The following is a 27,278-nucleotide window of genomic DNA, read 5'->3' as shown; positions in this document are numbered from 1 at the left end:
GAGACTGGCCCTCTTTGGGGCTGGATAATTCCTTGCTGTCGGGGCTGTCCTGTGCATTAAGATGTTTAGCATCCCTGGCCTATACCCACTAGATGTCAGTAGCACCTCCCCATCGTGACAACCAATGTCTTTAGACATTACTAAATATCCCTCCGGGTGGGAGTGGGGAAATTTGTCCCGGGGTGAGAACCATCGCCCTTACCATTATCTGGTTCTCATTGCCCTGGGACTTCATTCCACCTGCCTGATGCCCAGGGAGACATCCATGGGACATAGGGGATAAAAAGTGCTGTCTACCTGGAAGGGAAGGGCTGGAAATTTATGAGAGTTTTCCCCAGCCTCCTCCCTTTGCTGGCTATACCACACTGGTGTGCACGGAATAAAAAGGCACAACATTGTTATCAACAATCAGCCCTCCTTAACCTCAGCCTTTAGTAATTCTAGTTGCTCGGGATGATTCTGATTAATGGTGCTGAGAAAGGTCGCTGGCTCACTCTTGGGAGACGTCACTCTTGGGAGACGTCACTATCCAAGGGCCCTAACAACAGACTTGGAGGGCCACTGTATAGAAGGTGCAAGCTGGCTGTGGGTTCCTCAATTTATACGTAGTTCTAAACCATCTGGGCTCAGGTCTGACCTACCCTGAGGCTGGCTGGTGATCAACAAACCTGACAAATCTTGTTCTGTTTATCTCTCCCTTGGGTTCAGAACAAGCCTCCTCAAACTCTTGCACAAAAGTTACAAAAGGTCGCCATGATCAGTGAGGGGCGTCAGGAGTGATTAACCCAGCTTGGAAGAATGGGACCTTGCTCCCTCCTGATATGCATGGATTACTGCCTTGGGGTTTGAGAAATGGGAACTGGGCCCAATAATTGTTGACTGTAGCTCCCACTGAGATTTCCTCTGGGGCCAAAAGATCAGAGAGAAGTTAAAACTTTTGGAAGTCACTGATAAGACAACAGAACCAGTAAGGGGGGTGGGGGGTGGGGGGAAGGCACCATTGGAAAATAATGCAATTTAGAGAAATACCAACTTTGTTGCAGAAACAAAACTACCCAAAGAAGCCCTTTACCCTACTTGGGCCCACTTATTTCCATCTCTTTTCTGAGAAACAGAATGGCAGGTCTCCCGTAACTCAGCTGAAGATAAAGGGGGCCCTAACGATGGGACAGAATATCTGTCCCTCACTGAGAACTTTCGGTTTTTCTTGTCATAACAGAGCCACAAATTAAGTTAGGGAGGGAAGGGGCTGCAGTGGGAAGGGGTGACAGACCAAGAGAAAGAATGATAGAGAAAAAACTCTCTACCAGGCATCATTTTAGTTTGAATTAGGAAGATTTGGGTAAGCCAAGGTAAATTTAGGAATTAGGATGCGTTGGCTTGGAGGAAGTCAGCAAACCACTTTCATCCAGGATTTTTTTTTTAAGTAGGCTCCACGCCCAGCACAGAGCCCAAACCCACCGCCCTGAGATCAAGACCTGAGCTGAAATCAAGAGTCAGATGCTTAACCGACTGAGCCACCCAGGCGCCCCTTCATCCAGCATTACAAAGAACAGGAGAACCTACCATCATCCTTTTTTCCCTGAACTTTCCTTAGAGCAGAAGAATGGCCAAGAGAGGGCCTCCATTTGGCCTTTCCATATTTCTTGCCCACTTCACCCATGGAATTTACATAAACTTCCTTTTGCTCCTTCTGAACCTTCTCAAAGTTCAGTGGGTAAGCTTATATTTAGATAACCCCCAAAATCTTGTGAGGTTTGATTATAGGACTCCTGGGACCCCACATCTGGCCAAGGTCTGGCAGGTGGCTCAATTAATATTGGTTGAACTGAACTGGGTTCCTCTGTTGGCTATCAGGTTTCTCTTATCTATCGGAGAGAATATTCTGGAAACCCTAGGTCCCTTATCACTGCCGCTAGTCAGCAGGTATGTAGGGGCGGATGAGTATGCAGGCGGTGCCTTTAAAGGAGAGTGTTGCCAGCTCTGTTTTGCTGCCTTTTATAAATAAAGGAGGAAGCTCAAAAGCTCAAAAGTGGCTTTACCCACATTGGAAGTTTCCTGACTCTGCTACCAACTGATGTGTGCATCTGTTCCTTTTCCATGCTGCCCGGTCACCTCAGTGATGTGCCATTCAGACTTCACTGGAAGGGGCTTGAGGTCTTCTTTGCTGTCATAGATGGCTGTGACGCCTTTCTGCAATTAAGCTGGGGCTTGGGTGTAACTTTTATCCCACCAGGGACACTGAAGCGGGGCTAATTTATGGACGACCCCCCCCCCCCCGTCCCCTCCTCTTCTGTAACATGGTAAACTGAGTTTGGGCCCCTGGTTTTAGAGAGCTGGTCAGGAAAAAGGGGAAGGTCCTTCTAATCCTTCCTAAAACGTAGCTGTGGCTTGGCACTTTGAAGAATCATCAGAACAGCAGGCCAGGAGCTCCTGGCCGGGTCCCTCCGCTCAGCTCCGGCCCAGGGCAAACAGGTCCACTTAGGAATCCTGAGGATTACATATCAGAATCTAAAAGTTTAATGCACAGGAGTAAGAATGGGTCAGAGACGTTCTATTTGTTGGCTTGTCCCGGTGACCTCAAGGTGCTTTTACATCATCGTAGAAGAGGAGCAGAGCCCTTGTTGACACTGTGACACACGGAGAAATCGTCTCTGCAGGGCAAACTGGGTAGATGGCAAGAAAGCTACGCCTGAAAGGCATGGACCACCCCAGGCTCCATCTGGCTGTCCCGAGGGAGGGAGTCAAAATATCCAACCTCCGCTAACCCAGGTGCCTGGGGTAGTGTTATGTCACCTTTCTTAAAAGGCACTTGTTCTCAGCAGGGGGTGATTCTGTACCCCGCCCCAGGGGTATTGGTAATATCTGGAAGCATTTTTGGCCATCATGGGGTTGGCAGTGTGTGCTGCTAGCCTCTAATGGGTAAAGACCCGGGGTGCTGCTGAACTCCCTACAGTCGCAGGACAGCCCTCCCCACAACAGAGAATTATCTGGCCCCCAAATGTCACTAGTGTGGCTGTCGAGAAACCCTGTTCTAAGGTGACAGAAGGGGCTAGGTCAAGAAAGGGCAATGTCTCTTGGTCTCAGTAAGTCCAGCTTTAAAAATCTCTTCGAAGAATCTTTACAGATCCAAACAGAGCAGAGGCCCAGCTGCCCTTCCTTTTCTTTCCTCTTTAAGATAACACCTGTCTTCCTTCGAGTTTATTGATTATTTTGCTTGCTTCAATAACGGGTTTCTTTTTTCTTCTTGTGGATGCTTCTTACTGCCATTGGTGACTCAGAAGCTCAAAGCCAGGGCCTCAGAATGAAATGGAGGCAACACCACACCCTAGACTCGTGGTCTCCAAACACAGGGCTGACTCGGGGCCACAGAGGTGCCTGATACTTCCATGGAGAAGAGGGCGACATGTCTTTGGTTAACACTCCCTTAAATGCAATCTGACATTGAGTAAAAAAACAACAACAACAACAAACCAAGAAGAAAAACAAAGAAGGAAAGAAAGAAAGAAAGAAAGAAAGAAAGAAAGAAAGAAAGAAAGAAAGAAAGAAAGAAAGAAAGAAAAAGAAAGGAAGAAAGAACCAACCCATTTGGACAGATCAGAGAATTGACTGGTGTAAGCCCAGGAAAACTGTCAGCAGCAATCACTGTCTGCTAATCCCAGCCTGCTGTTAATCAGCGTCTCCTTGGCACTCTGGGGTATTTATTCTAGTAAAGATTTAAGCCAGTTTGTTTTTAAGACGAGCCACTCTAATCCCCTCTATTTAACTTTATAACTCAATGTCGGTTACCAAGTTACTCAGGGAGCTGCCTGGAAAATCTCTCCCCCTCCCACAAACATGATTAACCTCTCTTAGCTTATTTTTCCTGAAGTTTTAAGGGTAGTGGCAGCCGGAGGCGGGGTAGAGACCCTGAGAGGAGGGGGAGGAGGAGGAGGGAGACAGAAAGGGAAAGGGAGGCCAACAGTGGTCTGAAAAGCAAGCCAAAGGCAGAGCCCGAGCTTTCGGTATCTCTGTTCGTGCAGACCCTGTCAAAAATCAGGTCATGGGCTAGAGTTGGGGGCTTCCTTATTTCTTTTTTATGGCGTCATTGAATGCCCCCCCTTCAAGGGCACAGAGAAAACACAGCGGATACAAATAATCAAAGGGCCATGCGCTGGGGACTGGGGCAATATGCCAAGCTCTGCTTTGAATGTGAAGTTCAGAGGGAACTTGAGCGATTGCATTTCAAAGCATGGTTATCAGAAGCTGGCATGGCCGGTCCACAGATGGTGGGTGGGGCAGAGGGTCTCCACAGAGACACCCCAGTCCCAGTCCCGAAGGGCAGTCCTCTGCCTGCCCATTGCCCCCACCCCCCACCCCCTCAGGGTCCTTCCTGGGAGGTCTCCCTCTCTCCAGCTCCCTCACAGGAAGATGGTCCTATGTGACCCCGGACAAACGCTGGCCCAGCAGCGTGTCCTTCTCCATATGGACACCGTGCGCGTCTGGTGGCCAGTTCGGGCGACCCATCAGCCGGTCCAGCCGCCCTTCCAGACTCCCCCCCCCCCCCCCCGGCAGGGGGCCACGCGGCTGGGGCCCTGGGAACGGGGTAGAGGAACAGAAGTGGCAGTTTGGGGGAAGAAAGCATTTGAGCCTACCCCGGAAAGGCACGTGCAGGCCTTGAGCCCCGGAGAAAACCCTGTCGAGAGACGCATCGCACCCCATCCCTCGCCGTCCCCGCCCTGGCACCCGACGCCCGGCCCGGCAGGGACCGGAGGGGACAGGCGGGGACAGGCGGTACTCACGCTGCTGGGGTGGAGCATGGGCAGAGGCAGCAGCAGCAGCGGCACGAAGATAACGAGCAGCAGCTTTCTCGCCCGGAGAAGGCCCTGGAGCAGGCCCATCGTGGACCTCTGTGCGCGGGCGGGCCGCCAGGGGCCTCCAGCGACGGCTCAGTCCGGAAAGGACTTCTCAAAGCCTTCTCGGCTTCCAAGAGTCCTCTCTTGTCTTGGGGGCAGAAAAGGAGGGCAGTTACAGCTCCCGTTTGCACAAAAGGCTGGGCTCCTTGCCTCCTTGTTTAGGTGGGATTGGTGAGCATGGTTTTGCGCCCAGCAGAAAGGGAGCGGGAAAGGATCGTGAGCCGAGGCATAGCGGGTCCCCCTTCGTGCGGTTACCTCTAGAGTGACTTCTTTCTAGGGCCCTCCATCATTTTGCCGCTCTCTGATGGCCTGTTGGGGCAGTACCGGCCTCTCCTCTACCTGTGCTTGCTGAACCCCCTTCCCTTAACACAGCCCCCCCACCCCCCCACCCCAAGTTTGTCAGCGGCAGATGCAGACTTCAGATAGGGCTGCTTCTCTTTCTGGCACCTTAACTCGGTTCAAATTTCTTTCCTTCCAATTGGTTTCCCACTTATAATTTGCCTTGAGCCCGGGGCCTCCAAAGCAGGGGGAAAAAAAAATCCCCAGGACTGTCCTCGTCGTCCCGGGACAAAAATCTCGCTGGGGGCCCACCTTAACTTTCCTTCACCTATGGGAAGCCGGACAGGAGGCAGCAGCCCCGCCCATTCCTCAAAGCCAATCGGTACTTTGGAAAGAATGAGGCCGGATCTCTTCCAAAGGCAGCTCTTGATTGGTCCCAGCAGGGGCCTGCTGAGTCCGCAGAAGCTATAGGCAACTTGCAAAGCTTATTTTTGTTTCTCAAACGTCCTAGGGGCTGGAGTGACGATCATCATCGTCGTAAACACCATCCCACTTATGCAGAGCTGTCCCTGGGAGAGCCACTTACTAACCTGGTCCTTAGGAAGATGTGTTCGGTGGCAGGGAGAAAATGAAATATAATCATTCGGGGGGAAGTTGGCCCCCAGAGTGTACAATATTACGCCTTTCAGATATCCCTGGTGACAAAGATCATTTGCTTCAGCATCTGAGTGAGTACGAATCATCTGGACCAGCAGAGGGTGTTAGCCTCTAAGAAAGACCGCAGATCTTTTTAGGGAGAATGGGAAGGGTAGCAACCTCTCTGGATAAGTCTAGATGACGGTCTCATTTCCAAGGCCCTCGGTGCCCAGATGTCAGTGGTCTTTCTGGCCGGAGTAGGTGCTCAAATGCTCCTCTTTGAGGCTCTTTACCAAAAAAACCGAAGCAGAAAGCTACCTGTGGTTGGTATGCAAGGAGGAAGGAGGTGGGAGGGCAGGGAAGAAGTTGACAAGTTCAGGGTCAGGGCCCTAGCAGCTGTTGCCCTCTGGAATTTCTGCTGCTTAGAGATCAGGAGAAGCTGTCAGCCTCTTTTCTCAGAATGGACACGTGGCTCAGGTCACCCATGTTTTCCTGAATTCACAGAATTCAAGAATGGCATTCTATGGTCAACAGCTGTACCTGTTGGAAATGATCCCCAGGCTAAATGTAAAGTGATTGGAGAAGTGGCCCCAGAAAACCAGTTCTTCTTGACTTCCAAGGCAGGTGTAATTGTGGACAGTCCAGGCTCCCTCTGAGGTTATCTTGCCATCGTAGGATGGGCTATGATGACCCATCTCTTTCAATGCACGGTAGAGACTGGCTACCGTATATACTGCATTTGGGCCTCACTCTTGTGATGATTTTGTAACTCAGAATGACAATATCACGTGCGTGATGTTTGGGTGGCAAATATTAAAGAGGCTGGGTAATAATTAACCGCTGTGGAGATCAATATCCACTGTTAAACCCATGGACCAACCACATCACATTCCTTGGCGAGATAATCTGACATAACAAAGATTCCATTGAGCCTAGTAAACTCGATCATGACATTTTTATTATACCATAAAGGAATAACTGTTAAATAAAATTAGGGAAGGTGAGCAACACGGTAAGACCAGTAGTTCTCCTTCAGGGCTCTATCCATTTTTCAGATGAAGAAAACATTTTCCAGGATACTATGCTTAAGAAATATAAGGCAGGTTTCACTTCTGTGAGGTATCTAAAGTAGTCAATCTCTTAGAAAGTAGAAAGGCAGTTGCCAGGCACTGAGGGGGAGAGGAGAGAGGGGAGTTACTGTTCCAGAGGGGTCGTCTTTGCAAAGTGAAAATTCCTAGAGATCTGTCACACCACCCTGTGCCTATAGCTAACACTGTGCGGCACACATAGGCAACTCAGATGGTAAATTTCACGTTACTTTTTTTTTTTTTTTTTACCGCACAAAAAATTAGGAGACGTTAAAATGGGTTAGGAAACTAAGGGGTGCCATGTAAAGACATTTAACAAGTGTTTAATTTTAGACCGGTCCACCGGTGGAAATACCTTCTGACTGATTTACCACTGAGGCGATTCTCTTTTAGATTCAAGGCGAGATGAGAGGGCAATGGAAGTTTCAGCCATACAGATGTTTTTCAGCGTCTCTTGAGTGACGCCAGAGGTAGCCACCAGGATAGCAACGATAGAAGAAGCTTCCGGAATTTTTAGATCCTACAAGTTCCCAGCAGTATAGAAATGGCAGAATTAGTCCCAGAAGTTACAGGCACATTTCCTCTACAGAAACCATGCCCCAAATTATTCTGTCTATGCGTAATTATGACAAAAGGTGATCCAGTTGTGATGTGGTGCTACCGTGTGGGATCAGTGAGGCAAAATGGGACAGTCTTTTTCTGTCCAGTCTCCTATTTCACTGTTCGTTGAGCAAAGAGTCAGGTCTTTGGTGGCATTGGTGAGTGTTATATTTGATCTTCCGCATAAATGAAGTTATTGTGATAAAGCTTCTTGTGGGAAACAATTAATTTGTATTCAGCCCCAAATAGTATTTAATAGTGTCATGGAATTACTGAAAATGAAATTTTCATTTGTCTTTAAAAAAGTCATGCCCTTATTGTTTCTTTCTTTTTTTTTTTCTTTTTCCCTCGGTCCTTGATTGCCACATAAACATGTGCCCCAATTCATGAGTACAAAAGTGCCTTTAATTTTTGCTGCAGGGTGAATGAACTTCCAGGTTATCACTGGTCCTGGGAACCATCCTCCCATTCACGAATCTCCTACCACTGGGAGTGACCGCGAATATCAGAACATGACAGGGAGGGACTACAAGGGTGGTCTGTCTAACCAGTGACTGAACAAAGGCTCTCAGATCCATCCTGATGGGGGTGGAGGCCCGGGGTGGCCCGGGGTGGCATGCAAGACTGATGTCAGGGTATTGCACAATGTCAAAGGATTGGGCCCTCTGCTAACCTCCTCTACCCCACATCCAGAGAAAGTACAAACAGTGAAGGCAGCCATGAGGCTAATCGGCCTTTTGGGAACTCCTGGCCCTGTATGTTGACCTTTGTTTTGGTCAGACAGTGATACCCACAGGGGGCTGAAAGACAGCGTCAGAGTGCAAGCAGACAGAGCTAGAGTGAGCATACGTGCACCAAAAGAGACTGGGAGAAGTGGATACAAAGATAATCAGAATTGGGCCCAAAGATAAGGCAGAAGAGACACAAACCAGGTCGAAGAGAACATGGAATATCAGAAAGGGAAAAATGGAACCAAAAGCGTATACCAGAGACTGCATTTGAGGGCCGTAAAAGGGTGGTGTAATCAGGGAATGAGGACCAGAGAAACCAGCAGTCGTTAATCTTCGGAGCCCGAGAACACCAGGATTTTTCCATGTTGTATTTTTCTCTGATGATGAATACCTTCGTCCTACATCCTACTGTTTCTCCAAAAGGATCATGCAGCTGCGAAGCAGTGACTTATTCAAAGTTTTTAAGAAGTCCAGATCAACTTTAGGCCATCATCCAATGACAGTTGTTAAATACCCATTTCAGAATCAAATTTTGCCGGATAAGATGTCACTCGTTCAAAGATTAGACCTCTTGTGACGTTAGCCTCCAAAACCCAACTGTCAAGTCAGGAGAGCCAGGGAGGAATCCGTATTAGAGCCTAGTGCCTCCCTCTAGCAGAGACCTTCGCCTACTAGCTCCGATTTAACATGGAATTATGACAAGCCTCCCTGCTTTGTCCCTTAGGTGGGAGCAGCCAAAATAGAACAAATTGCAACGGGCAAGTTGTGTTGGAAAGAAAGAGGAGCGCCCTCTTACAGCCTCACGGTGCAGAAGGCAGGACACACACCCGACAGAATCAGCCAAGCCCCGGGGCCTTCTGGGCTTGGCGCAAACAGTCCAGCAGACCCCTTAGGTCCCGGTGTCCCCCCGTGATTATCTCACGGCTGGTTCAGTGATCGTGGAACTTTCGGAAGTCGAGCGATCTTAGAGGTTATTTTATCCAATTCCTTCATCAGAACGTTTCAAAGATCCTAAATAGAAGCTCAAGATGTTTCGTACATACGGTTAACAAAGACAGCAAGTCAGCATTGCTAAAATGAAGGTTGTGGCATTTGAAAGGGTAAGTTCTGTTGTCTAAAAAATCATTTGTATTTGGAGTGCTCAGTTTTGGAGCTCTTCCTGGGGTGATCCTCTCTGCATCAGCGTGCTTTCTCTGTTCAGAAGACGAGGTCAGACGGTTTGCAGCCTCTCTGTGGGCCCCCGTCGTGTTTCTCCTCTGTATTAGATCCGCTTTCGGAGAAGAAGAGACAAGACAGAGAGGCCATAACATTACTGATTTTCTGGCTGATGCTTCTTGGTGACTTTTGGAAAAGTTGACACGTGGATCTTTGGCTAACAAAGTGTTTATTTGCTATAGCTCCAGCTTTTCGTTTTAAGTATCTTAACTATGTGGAACCTTTGGAATGATGTTCATTCGGCCTCACGCCCTGATCTCTGTCCCCCCATCTTCCCGCAATGCCCAAACCTCTGTGCCGTCTCCTCTAGCTCTGTCTTCGCCCTCGGGTGTTTATGGCGGTCACTCGGTGATGCAGCGCGTCACCAGGCAAATCAGGTGGCCTTTGGAGGCATCTTGAATGACCACGCTAGCCCTTTCTTCCAGCCCCGGTAACACCGTGACACGAATTAGATGTGCTTGTCAGGGAACTACGAGGGGCAGAGGACATGGGGTTACTTATTTTATCTCTGCTACTCTGAGTTGGTGGCATGTGCTTTGTTGCAGGGCTCTGTAAATGGAGTAGAGAATGAAGAGTGTTTGGATTACCGCATGTGCTGGTCCCTGCTCCGTGGCCGTGGGCTGGGCTCTCAGGGAGACACTCTGGGGCCCGAGGACCGCATCAAGTCATGCCTCAGGGCCTGGAAGAGGCTAAGGAGGGATTGGGCCCAGATGTCCTTCTGATGCCCTTGGGACAGGGCGGTGCGGTAGGCCGTGTAGGCCAGGGTCAGCGCTGTCCTTTCAAAGTCCTCTTTCTTGAGGATGCCAGGGTGGCTGGAGAGGCTGGCGCTCAGCCGGCGGATGTCCGGGATGCGCTTGGGGATCACGTCATTGCAGATGGTGCGGAAGTCGGAGGCTTTCCTCAACGAGGAGAGCTCCTCGTCCTTGATGGAGATCTTCAGGTCGGGGCTGATGTCAAGTTCAGCTAGCAGGAACTGGAGAGAGACACGGGGCGTGGAAAGACATGAAGCATTCAGGCTTCACTGAGGACACCAGTGTATTCGTTACCACGTGTGTTCATGGAGGGAGACAGACGAGGAAAGAGCTTTGGAATCCAAGAGACCTGGGTTCCAGTTGCGACCTTCCCACTAGCTGTGTAACCCTGGACGAGCTACTTAACTTCTCTGAGCCTCATTTTCCTCCTGTGTGAAATGGTTAGTAACAGTACTTCACTGGGAGGTTGGGAGAAATAAGTAAGGCAAATACGGACAACGTCTAACACTGTGGCTGGTACAATGCCACTATTTAAGCGACTGACTTACTGTTATGAGTGCCCTGGACCAACCCCCGAGATTCCCTCCCCCCCCCCCCCCCCCCACCGAAGATCTTCTAAAGCATGCGCTGACGGCTTGGGGTAATTTAAAATCAGAAGCTGAATCTGAAGGATGCAGAGAATTGTACGAGGAATTAAGTGGGACACAGGGATTTGTTCTCATTTCTCACCTGTTCTTTAAGTGTAGGGTGGGGTAAGCCACACTCAACCCCTGCTCAGGACCAGGCTCATATGAGGAACGTAGTAAATACCTCTTGGACTCAGAGTTCTAACTCTCTTCTTTGTCTCTGACTCCCCCTGGCTCTAATCCATCTTCCATGCTGTTCTCTGCTATCTTTCTAGAACAGATCTGTTCACGTGACTCCCAAGTTCCAGACGTGGCCAGGTTTGTTACCCGTGGCAGGATCTGAAATCTCTCCCTCCTCCCCCCAGCTCAACTGCTTGGCTGCAGCAGGCCATCTCTTTCTTAACCCGAAAGTTCTGGTACGTGGAGGATGTGGGAGGATGTCAAGGCAGGAGGGGGGATTTGGGAGATCATTGTGGTTCCTCATTTAACAGTTGAGGAGATTCAGCCCCCGAGAGCAATGGGGGCATATGCAAGGTCGCACAGCCGATGGCGATCCTGGAATTTCCCCACTGAGCCAATCCAGGCAGCCTTGGGGGATTTGCCTGTGGTTTGGAGAAGTAGTGGGGTATTGGCGGCAAAGGTGAGCGAGGCAGAGGAAGAGAGCCTTCGGGGTGGCCCCAGACTGTCAGAAGCATATAGTTACTGGAGACACGGCTGTACTGAGACAATCGGGGTGGCGTTGCCTGAGCACCCCTGAGCCTTTGCTGGGGAACGTGGCTCTGCTCTGCAGCTCGGGTGCTGGTACTCGGAAATCTCGAATTTTGCCTGGACTGAACCCTGCAATGCCATCATTCCCTGTCACGGCGTGTGGGAAAGGGAGGAGATATGAGAAATACCTTACTGTGGGATGGGAAGGATTCGATGAATCCACAAACTGGTCTAGACCAGGCCCTATGACAGCAGGGGCCACTCATTTTCAGGGACTTAGGTCCCTTTGCCAAAAATCACAGCGAAGGTGCGATGCCTTTTGCGTGACTTGAATTGACCACTTTCTTGTCCTCCTACCTCGTAGAGCAGTTCTACTTCCTCCAGGGAGCTCTGCAGGACGGGATTCAGGGGCATGGATGAGGATCTCTTTGGCCGATGCGCAGCAGGAAAGAACATGGCTGCAAGAGACAGGAGTTAGTTCGAGAGGCTGCTTGTGCACATGGCCTTCTCCCCACCCCCGCTGACCTGGAGGTGGGCCGGCCCGTCTTGAAAGTGACTGACTCCACGTGGTGGTGTTCGTGAAGCAGGAAAAAGGGACAGATGACTCTGGTGCGCCCCAGAGGGCTCCCAGGCATGTCCCATGTTACTATTTCAGACCAGTGATTTCAAACCCGCTGCTCATCAGAATCATCCCAGAAAGTTTTGAAAAACTAGATGTCTAGGGATATGGATACCTTAGGGAATTTATGTAAAGCAAAATAAAACAGAGCAGAAATGAGCGGACAGCCCTCCCTGCTGCCCCCCGCCCCGCCCCCAGTTCAACAAATGCGTTCTCTAATAACACCGTTCCCTTTGTTAATACGAAATGCTGGTTTATATTTATTGACAACCCTTTTAATCAGAGGATCAGACGTCTGGCTGTTCCCCAGCCATCTGAAATCGAGCTGCCAAGACGCTGGACACAGGTGACAAAGGAAAGGCAGAGAGCCGCCACAAGCCCCTGACACTTGGCCCTAGGGGTGTGTGAAGCAGAACTCAGGGCTCCCCCTGGGGGCGGGCTGAGAGGGGCACGTGGCGTGCAGTCGTTGGTTCGCCAGTGTTTTTGGAGATGCTGCATTTGGAGGTGGTACCTGGAGGAAGACGGATGAGCTGAGGGGTGGAGGGGGTGGCAGAATTAGGAAGTGACAGAGGGCAGGTGAAGACGACAGACTAAGATAGGGTATGGGTGTAATCGTTATGAATCCCAGTTCTCCAGGATGGTCTTGGGTAGGAGCAGACAGCCCCGTTCACCCCACAGCCCCACCTTGCACCAGGGCGCTGCGCAGAAATGATTGGTAACCCTGCTGCCTGCAAATAAAAGAAGGGACCCTCTTCTTCAAGACACTTACTTGTGCCCTGCCAGAAAACTGGGGAACCAACTGTAAACATCCAAGCCGTGTCCAGGTAAGTGGCGCCCCCTGAAGTTGCACAGTGCGCGAATTGCATAACCATACGTGACCGCTCTCCTTCTTGATAACGGGGCCCCCGGGGCCATCAAGAAAGGGTCCAGGGACGCCCAGGGTACTGTGGCTAAAGAAGTAGGGCACTGCGTAAGCATTTTAGAAGACTTTCTTTTTTTTTTTTAATTTTTTTTTTCAACGTTTATTTATTTTTGGGACAGAGAGAGACAGAGCATGAGCGGGGGAGGGGCAGAGAGAGAGGGAGACACAGAATCGGAAACAGGCTCCAGGCTCCGAGCCATCAGCCCAGAGCCCGACGCGGGGCTCGAACTCACGGACCGCGAGATCATGACCTGAACCGAAGTCAGACGCTTAACCGACTGCGCCACCCAGGCGCCCCTAGAAGACTTTCTTTTGGAAGGGATAAAAATGAAGCATCTTCAACATAGGGGACATTTCCTGAAAAGCGCATTGGTAGGAATCTCCCACTTCCTGGAAAAAGCTGGCTGGTTGTAGTATTGCTACGATATCATTTCCTCCGTAACTCATTTCTTATCTTGACCACGTGTTTCTCACAGGCTACGACCCATATGGTTTTGTGTTTCTGCACCTCCAGCAGGGCCTGGCAGGCTTCCAGGGTGTGTGCAAGGTGCAGCTGTTGGCTGACCAAGTCCCTGAGTGGAACGAGGCCTTGAGGGGCTGACTGGCCAGCTCTGCCTCCCCAGAGGATTTGGGGGAGAGGAGCCTGGGAGTCGCAGAGCAATATTTCCTGGCCCGGCATTTTAGCAAAATTTGTTTTCTTTGCCAGTGAAGTGCCAGCTTCCCACGGAATCGTGGATTTGGGGGCTTGAGAAGGCCTTTGTCCCTGTTAACTGTTGTTTCAGGTGGGGCTCAGGAGAGTGAGGCATCTCCAGCTCTACCGGTTTGCAACCTTGACTGCACATTAGAATCACCCAGGGGAGGTGGGGGGCGGTCTACGGCCATACCACCCTGAGCATGCCCGATCTCGTCTGATCTCGGAAGCTAAGCAGGGTCGGGCCTGGTTAGTACTTGGACGGGAGAATCACCCAAGGAGCTTTAAAAAATACTGGTGCCTGGGTCCTGGTTCAATTGAACTAGGGTACAAAGGGGACAGGAGGATTTTTTTTCAAAGCTTCCTAGGCTTCGAATGGCAGCGTCTAATGGTAGCCAAGGTTGAGAATCAGAGGCTGTTTGACCTGATGTGTAGAAGGAGCTGCCCAGGCTATATGACCACTCTCAGGTTAGCCCAGGGGTTCTTCCTTCTGTGTGCCCTTCTTTTCTTCTTACCCTGAAGGGGTGGATGAAATTCCGTTCTCGGGATCTGAGAACAACTTTACTTTCATTCTTCTCCCTAGCGGGATTCCTCTCTTATAGTAAAATTACAAGTATTGTTCCCTTAAAATAATTCACACTGTCCCCCCCCCACCCCAAATTCACACCCCAGCAGGTAAAGGGGATGAGAGGAAATAAATGTCCTGGGCGTGGAGTCCTTTCTGTGTCCTGTCGTCTCAGACTTGGGACGGCTGCCTTCTGGGAAGTTCTTCGCAGCGAAATCGTCTCCCCGTGAATACCGACCCTACTTTGACTCACACGCCCCAAGTGGACCCTGAGCTCTCAACGAATGGGGAAGAAAACACTTCTAGATTCAAAGCTCAGCTTAATAATGAAAACACTGTTGTTTCCAATAGCTCTTACTCTTAGTCTTCTTAAAAGAGCGAAGATTGTTAGAAATAGCTTCAGCCTCTAGACCCAGGGACTGATGATTGCCCCAGACAGTGTGGGAGGAACATGGAATTCTGAAAGATGACCCCCTCCCTCCTTGCTGTCCTGTTCTACCCACTTCCACTGCATTCTGCTGGTTCTCCTCCCACTGGCGGTATGTTGGGCAGGTGTTGTCTACCGCCATGGGTGTGGAAGTGTAGCCGGCCCCCGGCCAGACATCTCAGAGGCTCGGCAGTTGCCCAGGTCTGATTTCCCGTAAGCCAGGCGAGGCCTGGAGAGGAGGAATGTGCCTTCACGGAGATGCTGGAGGCAGCGCGTGAGAAATAAGCTATGTCTGGGCCGTGTCAAAACATTTGGGCGTAAAGTGAAATATGCAGTCACTCCAGATGTTCTGGTCTCCGACAGTGAAGGCCGGACTCTGCCGGAAGTGAAAATGGCCAAAGCAAGAGCAGACCCGCTCTCAGAGGTGTCTTTGGGTGAGGCTTTGAACCAGACTTGCTCCCTCATGGGTAGACCAACAGCCTCATTCCCCCAGGAAGCCCTTCCCCGTGACCCTGCTGTCCACCGTCCTTCTTCATCTCCATAGGCCCTCGGCATCCTTTCTACACATTTCACATCTTGCCGTCCGTCATCCTGAAAGTGTTCGTTCTGGTTGCCAGCTCCCGGGAGCGAGGGAGGGAAGAAGTTTCTGCTTCCCCTGTTTGACCTTGATGTCTGCATAACACTGGGCTTTAAGGGAAGCCTCAATGTATATTTGGGGATGATTTTAAAAACAAACCACGTATTTTTTTTTTTTTAAAGCCCAACAAGGAGCGTCTGGGTGGCTCTGTCGGTTAAGCATCCGGCTTCCACTCAGGGCGTTATCTTGTGGTTCGTGAGTTCTAGCCCCGCGTCGGGCTCTGTGCTGACAGCTTGGAGCCTGGAGCCTGCTTTGGACTCCGTCTCTCTCTCACTCTGCCCCTCCCCATTCACGCTCTCCTTCTTTCTCTCTCTCTCTCTCTCTCTCTCTCTCAAGAATAAATAAACATTAAAAAAGAAAAAGCAAAATCCCAACAAAAACAGAACCACCATGGAGACTCCTCAGGCTTTGCTGGGGTTTTTCCTCTCTTCCTCCACCTCACCCCTACATTTATGGGGGTCGTTGTAAGGCTGTGTCCTCACGGAGAGTGATTAGTCAATGGTTTGGGGCAGCACAGTCTTCCCTAGGCGGAGGGGAGGGAGACCAGAGTGCCCCCACTGGATGGCCGTGAGCAACAGCACCTTCTCTGAAAGAGGGGACAGCGGGGGAAGCTAGAGACTGGCAGAAGGGTCCCACTCCCTCCTAGGCACCACCTGAATGTTGAGCCTCAGGCGGGAAGGCTACAGGGACAGGCGTGTCAAAATCACTGACTTTACGTGCCTTTTGGTTGATGTAAAGCTGGGCCACTATGTTTTCTTCTTCTCCACCCGACACACCTAGCCCACTCTTCCAGGATGCGAATGTGCCCGCGAGGACCACTCCGTGCCACCAGGGGACGTCGGAGACTTCCACGTCTCCTCGCGCAAAGGTCTCCTGTATGGCTGGTCGCAGGGCAGGAAGACCATGGGCTTCTCCCCAGTTCCCTGACTCCCTGGACAAACGAGCCTTCGGGGGGAAATTGAGGCTCTGTGATACATTGGACAGACCAGCACAGAGCAAATGACTCACTTGCTAAAGGTTATGCCCGTGCACCAAGAAGCCCGGGAACAGAGTCCAGAGACTCGAGCGTCATGTGTCGGGGCCTGTTCTGTCCACGTCTTTTGCCGAGGGACACATCTGGGCTGCGGACCAAAGTTGTTAAAATGTGGAGCTCAGATACCCTAACTGTGCACAAGCCCACTGTGTGCTCATCGGCGTGCTTTGGGCTTTCCACACTTACCTTGTGAGGTAAGCACTAACTTGCCATGTCATAGATGAAGAAACGGAGAGGTTAAGAAACTTGCCCCGGGCCACCCAATTTGTTTGCCGTGGGACTGAGATAAAAGCCAGGCTTTGTGGGCTCCAAAACCCAATCTCGCCAGTAGGGAGAACAGTGCTGTCTTTTTTTTGTAGGCGTATCGGCCCAAAGACTGGGCTCGGGGAAGGATAATGTAGTTAATGATGAATGCATGTGGTATAAAACAGATTCTGAAATGAGTCACGCACAATCTTTAAAAATCTCCGACTTAAAATAATGCGAGACGCAAGGTCAAATTACTACAGGCCTATGATTGCTCTCTTACATAGACCGCCCACTCCTTTGCTCTCTCTTTGTTCCTTTGTGACCACTTGGCAAAATGACACCCCATCTCTTCGCCTATTCAACTGCTGCACCTGTTCACCTGAAATGCGGCCAGAGGAAAACACACCCATGTTAGACGGTCTCCTTTTGAGTTCATGATCGTTATCCTCACATGGGCCTTTATGTGAAAATTTTTTTTAACGTTTATTTAGTTTTGAGACGGAGAGTGTGAGCGGGGGAGGGGCAGAGAGAGAGGGAGACACAGGATCCGAAGCAGGCTCCAGGCTCCGAGCTGTCAGCCCAGAGCCTGATGCGGGGGTCGAACCCACGGACCGTGAGATCATGACCGGAGCTGAAGTCGGACGCTTCACCAACTGAGCCACCCAGGGGCCCCCTCATCTGGGCCTTTAAATGCTGCCCTACCATTACCCATACTTCCCGGTTCCTCTCACTTGGTTTCACACCTTCCGCCCTTTCCTTAAACCTGTTGCCTGTCTCTTGTCCGCATACTCTGACTTCTCTGCTATTGTGTCCATGCTCCCTTCTCCACGTGGGTGTGCGGAAGTCTCCACGGAAGATGGCCTTCAGCCTTTCCGCCTTTTCTCGCCTGCATCGTTAATTGACGTTCCCCTCCTTACTGGATCATTGGCATCAGCACAACAACCGGTCTCTTTCTATCTTAGAAAAAGAAACCCCTCTTCGCTGGCTGCCCTTCGTTCTCACCCACCTCTTCACAGTGCGGAGTCCTGGCCTCGTCTTCGGCTCTCTGCTGTCTTCCGGCCACACTCACTTCCGTGCTGACTTTCAACTTCATATTCCAGACCAGACATCCATGCCCCCGACCACCTGCAGGCATCGCCTTGCCCATTCGTCTCTCCTGACCCCACACCCAGGCCCAACCCCAACACACACACACACACACACACACACACACACACACACACACACACAAATGCACACACATCACACACATACAAACCCATCTCCTTCCTTCTTTGTCTAGTCCCCATCTCTCTCAGTTGCTCAGGCCAGACACCTGGACTTTTCTATTTCACATCTTACAGCCAACCAATCAGCAAATCTTGTGGGCTCTACCTTCAAAATATACCTGGAGTCTGGCTGCTTCTTGCAACATCTCTGCTCGACCCCTGGCTCCGGCCGTGAGCACCTCTCCTAGTGGTGTCTCTGCTTCCATCCTTGGCTCCCCCCGTCATTCTATTCTTAATACAACCACTAAAGGGAAAACGTAGGTCAGATGCTGTCACTCCTCTGGCCAGAACCCTCGGTGGCTTCAATCTCGCTCAGAGTAAAAACCCAAGCTCTCCAGAGGGCGAGCAGGCGCTACAAGACTTGACCTCTTCCTACCTCTCTGAACTCGCTCGTCATTCTCCCTGGGATCACGCCACCCCGGCTGTGGGCCCCACCGTTCCTTGAGCATGCCGCACCTGCTTCTACCACTGGGCCTTTGCACTTCCATTTCCTCTGCCTCGAATACTCTTTCTCTGGCAACTGAGTGGCTCGTGCCCTTGCTTCCTTCAGGCCTTTAGGCACCTCTTTAGGGAGACCCTCCCTCACGTCTCTATTTAAGAATATAATCCTCTCTACTCCGTCCCTAATTTATTGTCCTCAAACAAACCAGATGTCTTATTTGTATAGGTGTTTATTGTCTGTTTCCCTCACTAGAATGTCAGCTCCCTGAGAGCATGGGATCATGTCTGTTTTGTTTGCTGCTGTGTTCCCAGTGGGAAGCATCCTGCCCACACCTGTTGAATGAACCGATGGTCCATAGAAACACATGAACTACCCTTGTCACCCCCCTCCATTCTTTTCAAACAGAGTGCTTTACTAAAGCCTTCTTTTCTAACAGGATGCTTCTAGAACTTATTTGCAATTCCAGGTGCCGGCTGAATATCAAAAGGCTGGTGTGGTCTCCTGTCTCTACCACACCCTCCCTTTATCTCTGAGGAGTCCTTATCCCTGCTTGGGAGAAGCTCCTTTATTTTTTTTTTTTTTTAAGTTTATTTCTTTTGAGGGGGAGAGAGAGAGAGATGGAGGTAGTGTGCGTGCAAGAGGGGGCAGGGGCAGAGAGAGAGGGAGAGAGAGAATCCCACGCAAGCTCTGCACTGTCAGCACTGAGCCTGATGCTGGGCTTGAACCCAGGAACCATGAGATCATGACCTGAGCCAAAACCAAGACCCAGACACTTAACCGACTGAGCCATCCAGGCACCCCTGGGAGAAGCTCCTTTGAATGATCTCGGTCAAGGCTGGCACCTGTCCCTCCCCCTCCTCCTCCCCCGCCCACCTACCTTGAGCTGTCCAAGCTTTCTCACCCAGACCCGGGGACAGAAGCCCCCTTACATGGAAGAGCCTGTCTTTGCTTTGTGACCTGACCTTCTCTCTGACTTCTTGTGATCTGGGGCAAAATCTCCACCCACCCCACCCCCCTCCCCGTCTTCCAAATGTGCTCAGTAGAACAGGATGGTATTAAGGCCAACCACGGCTTCCACATAACCACACAGCACTTGTCGCAGAGAGCTTGTTGGGAAGGATTCCAACTGCACACCATATCAAGCCAAAGTACAACCACATTTTTAATGAATCCGTGAAAGCAGCTCAGTGCAAATGATCGTGGGTGTGGAGGGGAAAAAAAACCTCTCATTTACAAAAGATCTTTTGGGAGATCTTATCGATGCCACTTACTTTTCTGCTCCCGGGCCAACCCTTTGGAAACCCAGTGGCGTGCTGAGGGAGCCAGGACCTTGGCCCCGCGTGTTGGGGTCCTCGTGGGAGTGTTTCTGAAAGGGCCAGACTGCCCCACCCCCTTGGGGGAGCTTAGGGCTGCCGGGAGCACCCGGAGGGGACGTGGGAGCGCCGGGCAGACTCTGATGCCATAGATGCTGATGCTGGGCTGGGGGACAAAATCCAGCTGTGTCCTTCCGGCGGAGGGACCTGGGGCTCATCAACTGCCTCATCCTCTGGTTCCCTCCCCCGTGGATGGTCAGAATAGCACCTGCCGGTGGGGGTTACTGCGGCCACGCAGGTGCGCTCAGTTATCCCAGTCCCGTCAGTCAGTCAGGACTTACTGAACACTGATCACCGGCCCTTCCCTTGATGGAACATTCGTGATTGAAAGCACACACGCTAAAAGGGACACGTAAAGATGACATAAATCCCACCAGGTAACTAAAGGGCCATCCTTCTCTATTAGCCTGCTTTAAAAAGAATAATTTACGTGTGTTTAATAAAAACAGATATTTAATGTGTACATTCTAATATATACTTTCCTCTTTTTGTTTTTAAAGACTGGTTAGCTCCCCTCAGCCCCCCAAGTGGAGCTCTGGCAGGCCCTGAGGGCGCAGGGAGTTGGGCCAGGCGTGTCCGGCTTCTAGGCTGGCCTCCCGAACCACAGGTGAGTCATCAGGTCGGTCAAGTTGGTGGGGCCGGAAGAGCCTGGCTGGCCCGGAAAGCTGCCTCCCAGGGCGGAATCCTAGAGAGCACTCGTTGGGAGAGGCTGGGAGAGCCTTGGGACAGAGGGTGTGTTCCTTCTGGGTTTATTTCTACATTTCCGCTTGGGGGCAGAGGGTGCGGGAGGGTGGAGGCCGGGGTGCTGGCGTGGGGGTGGGGGTTGGGGTAAGGATGAAGGCCAAAGGAACAGTTAAGTACGTTTGGAAAAATTGCTGTGTACTTGGGCGTGACTCTCATTCCGTCTTTAAAAGAAAAGGACAGTTGGGTCCTCCTTTTATAATTAGGAAAAAATGTTAAAAATGAAAAAAAAAAAAAGCAACTACGTGGAAGACTTTTGATGATGGTTGCGGGACTCTGTCATTTGTGGAGTCCGAACCCTGACGGGAACCACTAATCTAGCGCTTAACACGGATGCCTCATCGTGTCCTCTGTTTCACCAATGCTGACTTCCCGTCTCCAGATGGATTTGTTATTATTATGCAGGGGGCAGACCTTCCCCGGGGAGGCCCGGGGCAGCCACTTGGTCCCAGGCTGCTGCTGCTGCTGCAGAACCCTCGGTTGAGCACCCCAAACTTCCTCCATGAAGTTTTTTTCAGAGGTTTAAGTGGGAGGTGACAGCTCACATTTAGAAGGTTCTTCATGGCGTACAAAGCGTCTTGTTTACACTTTGAATGTGACCTTCACCACGAAGCGGGGAAGATAAATTTTGTTACTGTTAATATGCGACTTGTTAGTGAACCAAAGCTCGGAGAGGTTAAGAAGCTTGCCAGACGTCACACGACCAATTAGAGGCAGAACTGAAATCTCTGGGTTGCTTGCGGGGAAAGCTCATGATGTGCCTCTGAAGTTTCCAAGCCTTGTTACAAGTCAGATTATCTCATTTGCCTTTCTAACAGCCTGTGCATTAGGAGGGTGGATGTTGTCATCTTTCTCTAAGAGATAAATTAAGGAAGGCCCCCAGTGTCGCGCAGGGGCAAGGGGCCGAATGTAATGCCAAGATCTCTTTGCTCTCCTTCTAAGTGTCGCCTCCAACGTTTGTGCATATCATGAGCAGAGGTGTGTGTGGGTGTGGGTGATGTTACCAGACGGAAAAAAAAAAATAAAAGGAAAACGCTACATGAAATATTCGTCTCTGGGCAACAATCGCTTCTCTGGGCAACAATCGCTTCACAGCTCGGCTCAGAGAGCTGGCAAGTCCCTGATCTCAAGCTTAAAAATGAGGGAATAAGAACCTCAGATAAGCGCGGTGGCTTTGCTCCCCGCCCGTGTCACATCCGTTTGCCCTGTGCTTCTCTGTTCCACACTGGCTGCTCCTTTCCCGACACTCTCCCTGAGAACCCGGAGGCTCATCGTCACCCCTGCTTTGCCCCCGCTGCCATGCACGTCCTCATTCTATTTTGGATCTCTAGAAACACCTATGAGCCTGACCTCTCTTTCCAGCTCTCTTGGGGAGAGAGACCTCAGTCCATTTCAAGCAGTGGAGACCGTCGGGTTGAGCTCTGCACGGAGTGGTCCTCACTGCTGCTCCCTCGGTCCCCTGCGGTGATCAACTGTAATTGGCTGGACGGGCGACCAGTATCTGCCACCCGGAGCCGGTCCTGGGCACAGAGAAGAGGTGCCACGCGGTCCCCAGGGGAAGGAAGTCGGCTGTGAGCAAAAAGCCTTGCTGGGTTCCCTCCTCTCCGGGGTGGACTGCGGGGCCAGTGGGAGTAGCCGTCTGGCACACACGTGAATGCTAAGGGTCACCCTTGCTCTCCTGCCACTGGGCCGGCTCTCCCCAGCTGGAAAGATGTGCCCAGTCTAGCTCAGGAGCCGCGTGGAGACCTCCATGTGGCCAGCCCGTGGCCAGGGCCCCTAGTTGGGTCCCCCAGGTGGCAGGCCTTTTGCAAGCCAGCATCCAGAGCCCCGGGATACTGGTGTTCGTCCTGGTACTTGCTGTTCACGTGCCCTGTCTGGCTGCAGCAGGGGGTGGGCGGGCAGAGGGGCTGGAGGGAGACTACCCACATCCACGGAGCAAAGATAACTTGGCTCTGGCGTGTCAGAAGGGGCTGTTTTCTGCATTCTCCACCTCCACCCAGATCCCTCAGCGGCTTTGATGTGTTTCAGCGTCCCATCCCCCATCACCTTCTAGCACCTTCTGACTTGTCAAGAAGCATAAAGTAATTGGCAGAGACGAGATAAAAGAGGGGTGTGTGTGTGGGTGCCGGGCGTCTAATTTCCTTCCACTGCCTTATTCTCCCCCCCCCCCGCCCCCAGATTTCTAATTGCATTTGAGAAAGAATAATGAGCATCAAATAAATACAGAGCAACTTACCCCTGCTCCACCTGTGGGGCACCGCCGCCTGAGCATCATAACACAACAGCAGAAGCAGCAGCGTGTTCCAACACATCTTTTGCTCCAAAAAGGTGACACTTGTCCTCGAACCCAATGGGACCTCAGGAGCTACAGGTATGCCCGTGCTGGTCCTCCCAGTGTGAAGGTAGAGTTCTTACCCCCCTTCCCTTTACAGAAGTGCAAAAGGCGTCCTTTCCTGCCCCAGAAGGGTGGAGGCAGAGACTGCCTCTTAGGGGGGTGGGGACACAGGAATTGGGACCTCTGCTAATTCGACTCTCTCTGGGATTGGGGGACCGGGCTTCCACAGAGAGACTCTGTTTTTGAGCACATCTGGAGTGACTCACGGGGCATGTGATCTCCTTGGCAGTCGGGTGGATAAATATAATTTCTGTACTTGAGTTCCATGTGTTGGATGGACCCACTGGAATTTTTCTTTAGCAAACAGACTCGTGGAACTTGTTAGAGAGCCCGGCAGAGAGCTGGCTGCTGTCCGCATCAACACACACACACACACACACACACACACACACACACAGCAGAGCCAGGGGTGTAGACTGCAGGAAGAGCCAGGAGGCTTGGCTGGCAGACCAGACGCTGGGGCTGGCAGCCCAGCCTTGCCTTCAGGACAGCAGAGTCATTGTGGTGTCCAGGCTGAGTGTCACTTGCTGCCCTTCCCCTGAGCTGGACCTCGCCACGTTGGTGCCTGGGGCCGGCTCTGAGAGCCTTCCCCAGGTGGCAGGGTCAGCAGGTTGTGAGGGGCAGAAGCAGAGCAGTGCTGTGGCATGGGGGTATTGTATATGCAGGTAACCATCCAGGGACCCACAGGTGACCCTCTCCTCCCGGTCACATTCATGACACCCCAATTTCTGGGCTATGTCTAGCTAGACCTGGGACCAAACCGCTTTGATTCTCCTGAGCAAAATGGTAGTGTTTTCCTATGATCTTTTTGGGGATGACTATTTTTATTGAGGTCTAATTGACATATAACATCGTGTAGGTTTAAGGTGTGTACAACGTGACGATTCGATTCGATGGCCTTCTGTATTGCAATAAGATCACCACTGTGGCGTTAGCTAACACCTCTATCATGTCACGTAATTATCATTTCTTTTTCGTGGTGAGAACATTTAAGGTCCGTGATCATTTTCTTTAAAATTTTTTTTAACGTTTATTTATTTTTGAGACAGAGAGAGACAGAGCATGAATGGGGGAGGGTCAGAGAGAGGGAGACACAGAATCTGAAACAGGCTCCGGGCTCCGAGCGGTCAGCACAGAGCCCGACGCGGGGCTTGAAGTCACGGACCACGAGATCATGACCTGAACCGAAGTCGGCCACTTAACCGACTGAGCCACCCAGGCACCCCTTGATCATTTTTAAAGTACTGCCATGGACACCTTGGTTTTTGTCTCATACCTTCTTGACCTTCTCCGAAATGGTAGATGTGTAATGCCGGAGCTTGAAGGACATTTTAGGATGACTTATGTGCATGGTTTCCCACCTAAAGAGGTGGTGCCCAGGGTGCAATGGCCCCTGGAGAGACCTCAAGGTCTCTCTGCTTTGATCAGAACTGAATTTTTTTTTTTTATCCGTTACAAGAAGTTGCTTGAAAAACAAATTTGACTATAAAATTTGAAAATCACTGATCTGGGATGCCTGGGTGGCTCAGTCAGTTCAGCGTCCAACTTCAGCTCAGGTCATGATGTCACAGCTTGTGAGTTCGAGCCCCGCGTCAGGCTCTATGCTAACAGCTCAGAGCCTGGAGCCTGCTTCGGATCCTGTGTCTCCCTCTCTCTCTGTGTTTCTCTCTCTCAGTGTCTCTCCCTTTCTTTCTACCCCTCCCCTGCTCATGCTCTGTCTCTCTCTGTCTCAAAAATAAATAAACATTAAAAAAATTAAAAAAACCCCACCGATCTTACTAATATTGACAGTAGCTATTGGGTGCTTAATTTGTTTCAGGCACTGTGCTAGGCCCTCCTTGTCTTGACTGATTTAATGCTTGCATCGAGCTCTGAGGTCTGTACAGCACTGCTCTCCTGTCTTGTAGGCATATACTGTGAGTCACAAATGTAATTTAAAAATTTCTGGTAGCCCCATTAAAAAAAGTGAAAAGAAACAGTATTATACCATTCATAATGATATATTTTATTTAACCAAATATATCTAAAATATAATTTCTACATGTAATCAATATACGTCTCAACAGAATCTTTCCTATTCTCATGTGTATTTTGCACAGCACATCTCAGTTCAGAACAGCCACATTTTAATTTATTTCCTTATTTTTAATGTTTATTCCTCTTTGAGGGACAGAGAGAGAGCATGAGCAGGGGAGGGGCAGAGAGAGAGGGAGACACAGAATCTGAAACAGGCATCAGGCTCTGAGCTGTCAGCACAGAGCCTGATGCGGGGCTTGAACTCACAGACCACGAGATCATGACCTGAGTTGAAGTTAGAAGCTTAACCGACTGAGCCACCCAGGCGCCCTCAGGACAGCCACATTTGAAGGGAATGCTTACATACATGTGGCTAGTGGCTACTGCACTGAGCAGAGCAGGGCTAGGAGAGGTTCTGTCACCAGATCACCACAGTAAGTTTAGTTATTGCCTCACAGAGGTTCTACTTTCTTAGCAATTGTCACATGTACAAAACAGTGTTATCGGTTCTAGTGTCCATGATATACATCGCATCCCCAGGACGTACTTATCTTATAACTGGAAGTTTGTACCTTTGACCACCTTCACACATTTCTTCTATCTTTGGCAACCACCGATCTGTTCTCTGTTTCTTTTCTTTCTTTTCTTTTTTTTTAGGTTTTACATAGAAGTGAGATCATATGGTTTTTGTCTTTCTCTGTCTGGCTTATTTCACTTAGCACAATGCCCTGGAGTTCCATTCATGTTGTTGCAAGTGGCATGATTTCCTTCTCTCCTATGGCTGAGTGATATTCCAGTGTGTGTGTGTGTGTGTGTATGCACACACACCACCTCTTCTTTATCCATTCATCTGTCAGTGGACACTAGGTTATTTCATGTCTTGGCTATTGTGAATAATGCTGCAGTGAGGATGGGGGTGACATGGTTGGATCAAATGATAATTCTATTATTAATTTTTTGAGGCCCCCCCCCATGCTGTTTTCCACATTGGCTGCACCATTTTGCATTCCCACCAACAGTGCTCAAGTGTTCCCTTTCCTCCACATCCTCACCAACATTTGTAATCGCTTATCTTTTTGATGATGGCCAAGCTAACAGGTGTAAGGTGATATCTCGTGCTTTTGATTTGCATTTCTCTGGTGATGAGTGATGTTGCACACCTTTCACATACCTGTTGGTCATTTGTATGTCTTCTTTGGACAAATGGTCAGTTCTTCCATCTGTTTTTTAATCGGATTGTTTTTTTTGGCTACTGAATTTGTATGAGTTCTTTATGTATGTTGGATATTAGTCCCTTTTCAGATATATGATTTACAAATATTCCTTCCCATTTTGTATGTTGCCTTTTAATTTTGTGGATGGTTTCCTTTGCTATTCAGTGTACTTCTTTTTGTTTAATTAGTTAATTTATTAGTTCAGAGAGAGAGAGAGTGTGCACACAGAGGAGAGGGACAAAGGGATGAAGAGAGAGGACCCCACCACTACAACATGGCAGCAGGAGGCAAATGTCTAGGTTCTCCAGGAGCCTCACTGAAGGCTCAGAAACCCCTGGCCTAATACACTGACTTTTTCACGCTCTCCTTGTTTTTCTTACTCATGCAGCAATTCTGTGCACACGGGCTGAGACCAACAAACCCTGGGCTTCTGTGATAACACAGTAAACCCCAACACTGGAGCTTCCCAGAGTTACTGATTGTGTAAAGAACACTTTGGGGGGTGGGAAGGATGTTCTACTTAAAGCAACAGCCTTTGAGTCCATTTTCACCTCTGAACTCCCACTGCCCTTAACCGTGTACCTCTGATCAGCAGCGGTTGCTTTACAGCTTAGTCATACCTAACCATTTACTGAGTTCTGACCACACACCTGATTTTATTTCATTCAGTTTTCATGGCAAGTCTGTTTGGTGGATGCTATAACAGAGCTCATTTTATGTATGGCAAATTGAAGCTTAGAAAGGATAAACAGCTAGGGTCACACAACTCTTCAACGGTAAATACTCGTATAAGCTACCTAGCAGGGGCTGAGATGAAAACGAAACGCCAGTGAAATAGCTTCTACCCACCAGAAGCATCACGCAGCAGAGGGACTGCGGGGCTGGCCCTTGCCATATAGAGTAATAGGTGGGGGAAGCTTCTGGTCATTTTGAGGGCTTCAGCACCGAAGCGGGACAGTCAATACCCATTGGTTTGTCATTCACTAATTCATGCATCTAGTCTTTGGGCATCAACTCTTTGAGTTGATCAGGCAATAGGCATATCAAACCGAATGAGGGGTCGTCCCCAGCATCAAGAATCTGTATTCTAATCAGGGAAATTGGCACCTCCATAGATATTTAGAACATGCCATGTTAGATTTAATGATGGAGGATC

The 27,278-nt window shown here is 50.2% G+C and overlaps 2 protein-coding genes and 1 long non-coding RNA gene across 5 annotated transcripts in view; 1 reads left to right on the top strand and 2 right to left on the bottom strand.

The window, feature by feature from the left end:
• Positions 1-6,633, bottom strand: part of SLC13A4 (solute carrier family 13 member 4) — a 46,469-nt gene extending 39,836 nt beyond the window's left edge. For 2 of the 3 annotated variants that reach the window (XR_015244776.1, XM_086689333.1), the window contains exon 1: positions 4,635-6,633. Coding sequence is in view for 2 of the 3 variants with exons in the window: in XM_086689333.1 (XP_086545459.1) it covers positions 4,635-4,880 (246 nt within the window). In the remaining variant the exon portion in view is untranslated. The remainder of the gene's footprint in view (positions 1-4,634) is intronic. The other variant, XM_086689343.1, reaches the window with a different exon arrangement.
• Positions 6,634-6,751: 118 nt separating this feature from the next.
• On the bottom strand, positions 6,752-22,849 carry FAM180A (family with sequence similarity 180 member A). The gene is made up of 3 exons (XM_086689354.1): positions 22,734-22,849; positions 11,888-11,988; positions 6,752-10,417 (listed from the first exon to the last, which is right to left on the bottom strand). The coding sequence occupies exons 1-3, from the start codon at positions 22,807-22,809 to the stop codon at positions 10,073-10,075; spliced, it is 522 nt and encodes a 173-aa protein (XP_086545480.1). The 5' UTR covers positions 22,810-22,849; the 3' UTR covers positions 6,752-10,072.
• Positions 15,531-27,278, top strand: part of LOC147583036 (uncharacterized) — a 24,568-nt gene continuing 12,820 nt past the window's right edge. Inside the window, exons 1-3 of the long non-coding RNA XR_015244781.1 lie at positions 15,531-16,618; positions 20,257-20,363; positions 22,676-22,868. This is a non-coding gene — a long non-coding RNA (uncharacterized LOC147583036). The remainder of the gene's footprint in view (positions 16,619-20,256; positions 20,364-22,675; positions 22,869-27,278) is intronic.

This window comes from Puma concolor, chromosome A2 (genome assembly GCF_028749965.1).
Source record: "Puma concolor isolate L17-30 chromosome A2, mPumCon1.1.hap2, whole genome shotgun sequence".
In the NCBI taxonomy this organism is placed as follows: domain Eukaryota; kingdom Metazoa; phylum Chordata; class Mammalia; order Carnivora; family Felidae; genus Puma; species Puma concolor.
The sequence above is the reverse complement of the archived record's forward strand: the minus strand, read 5'-3'. Positions and strand labels throughout refer to the sequence as shown.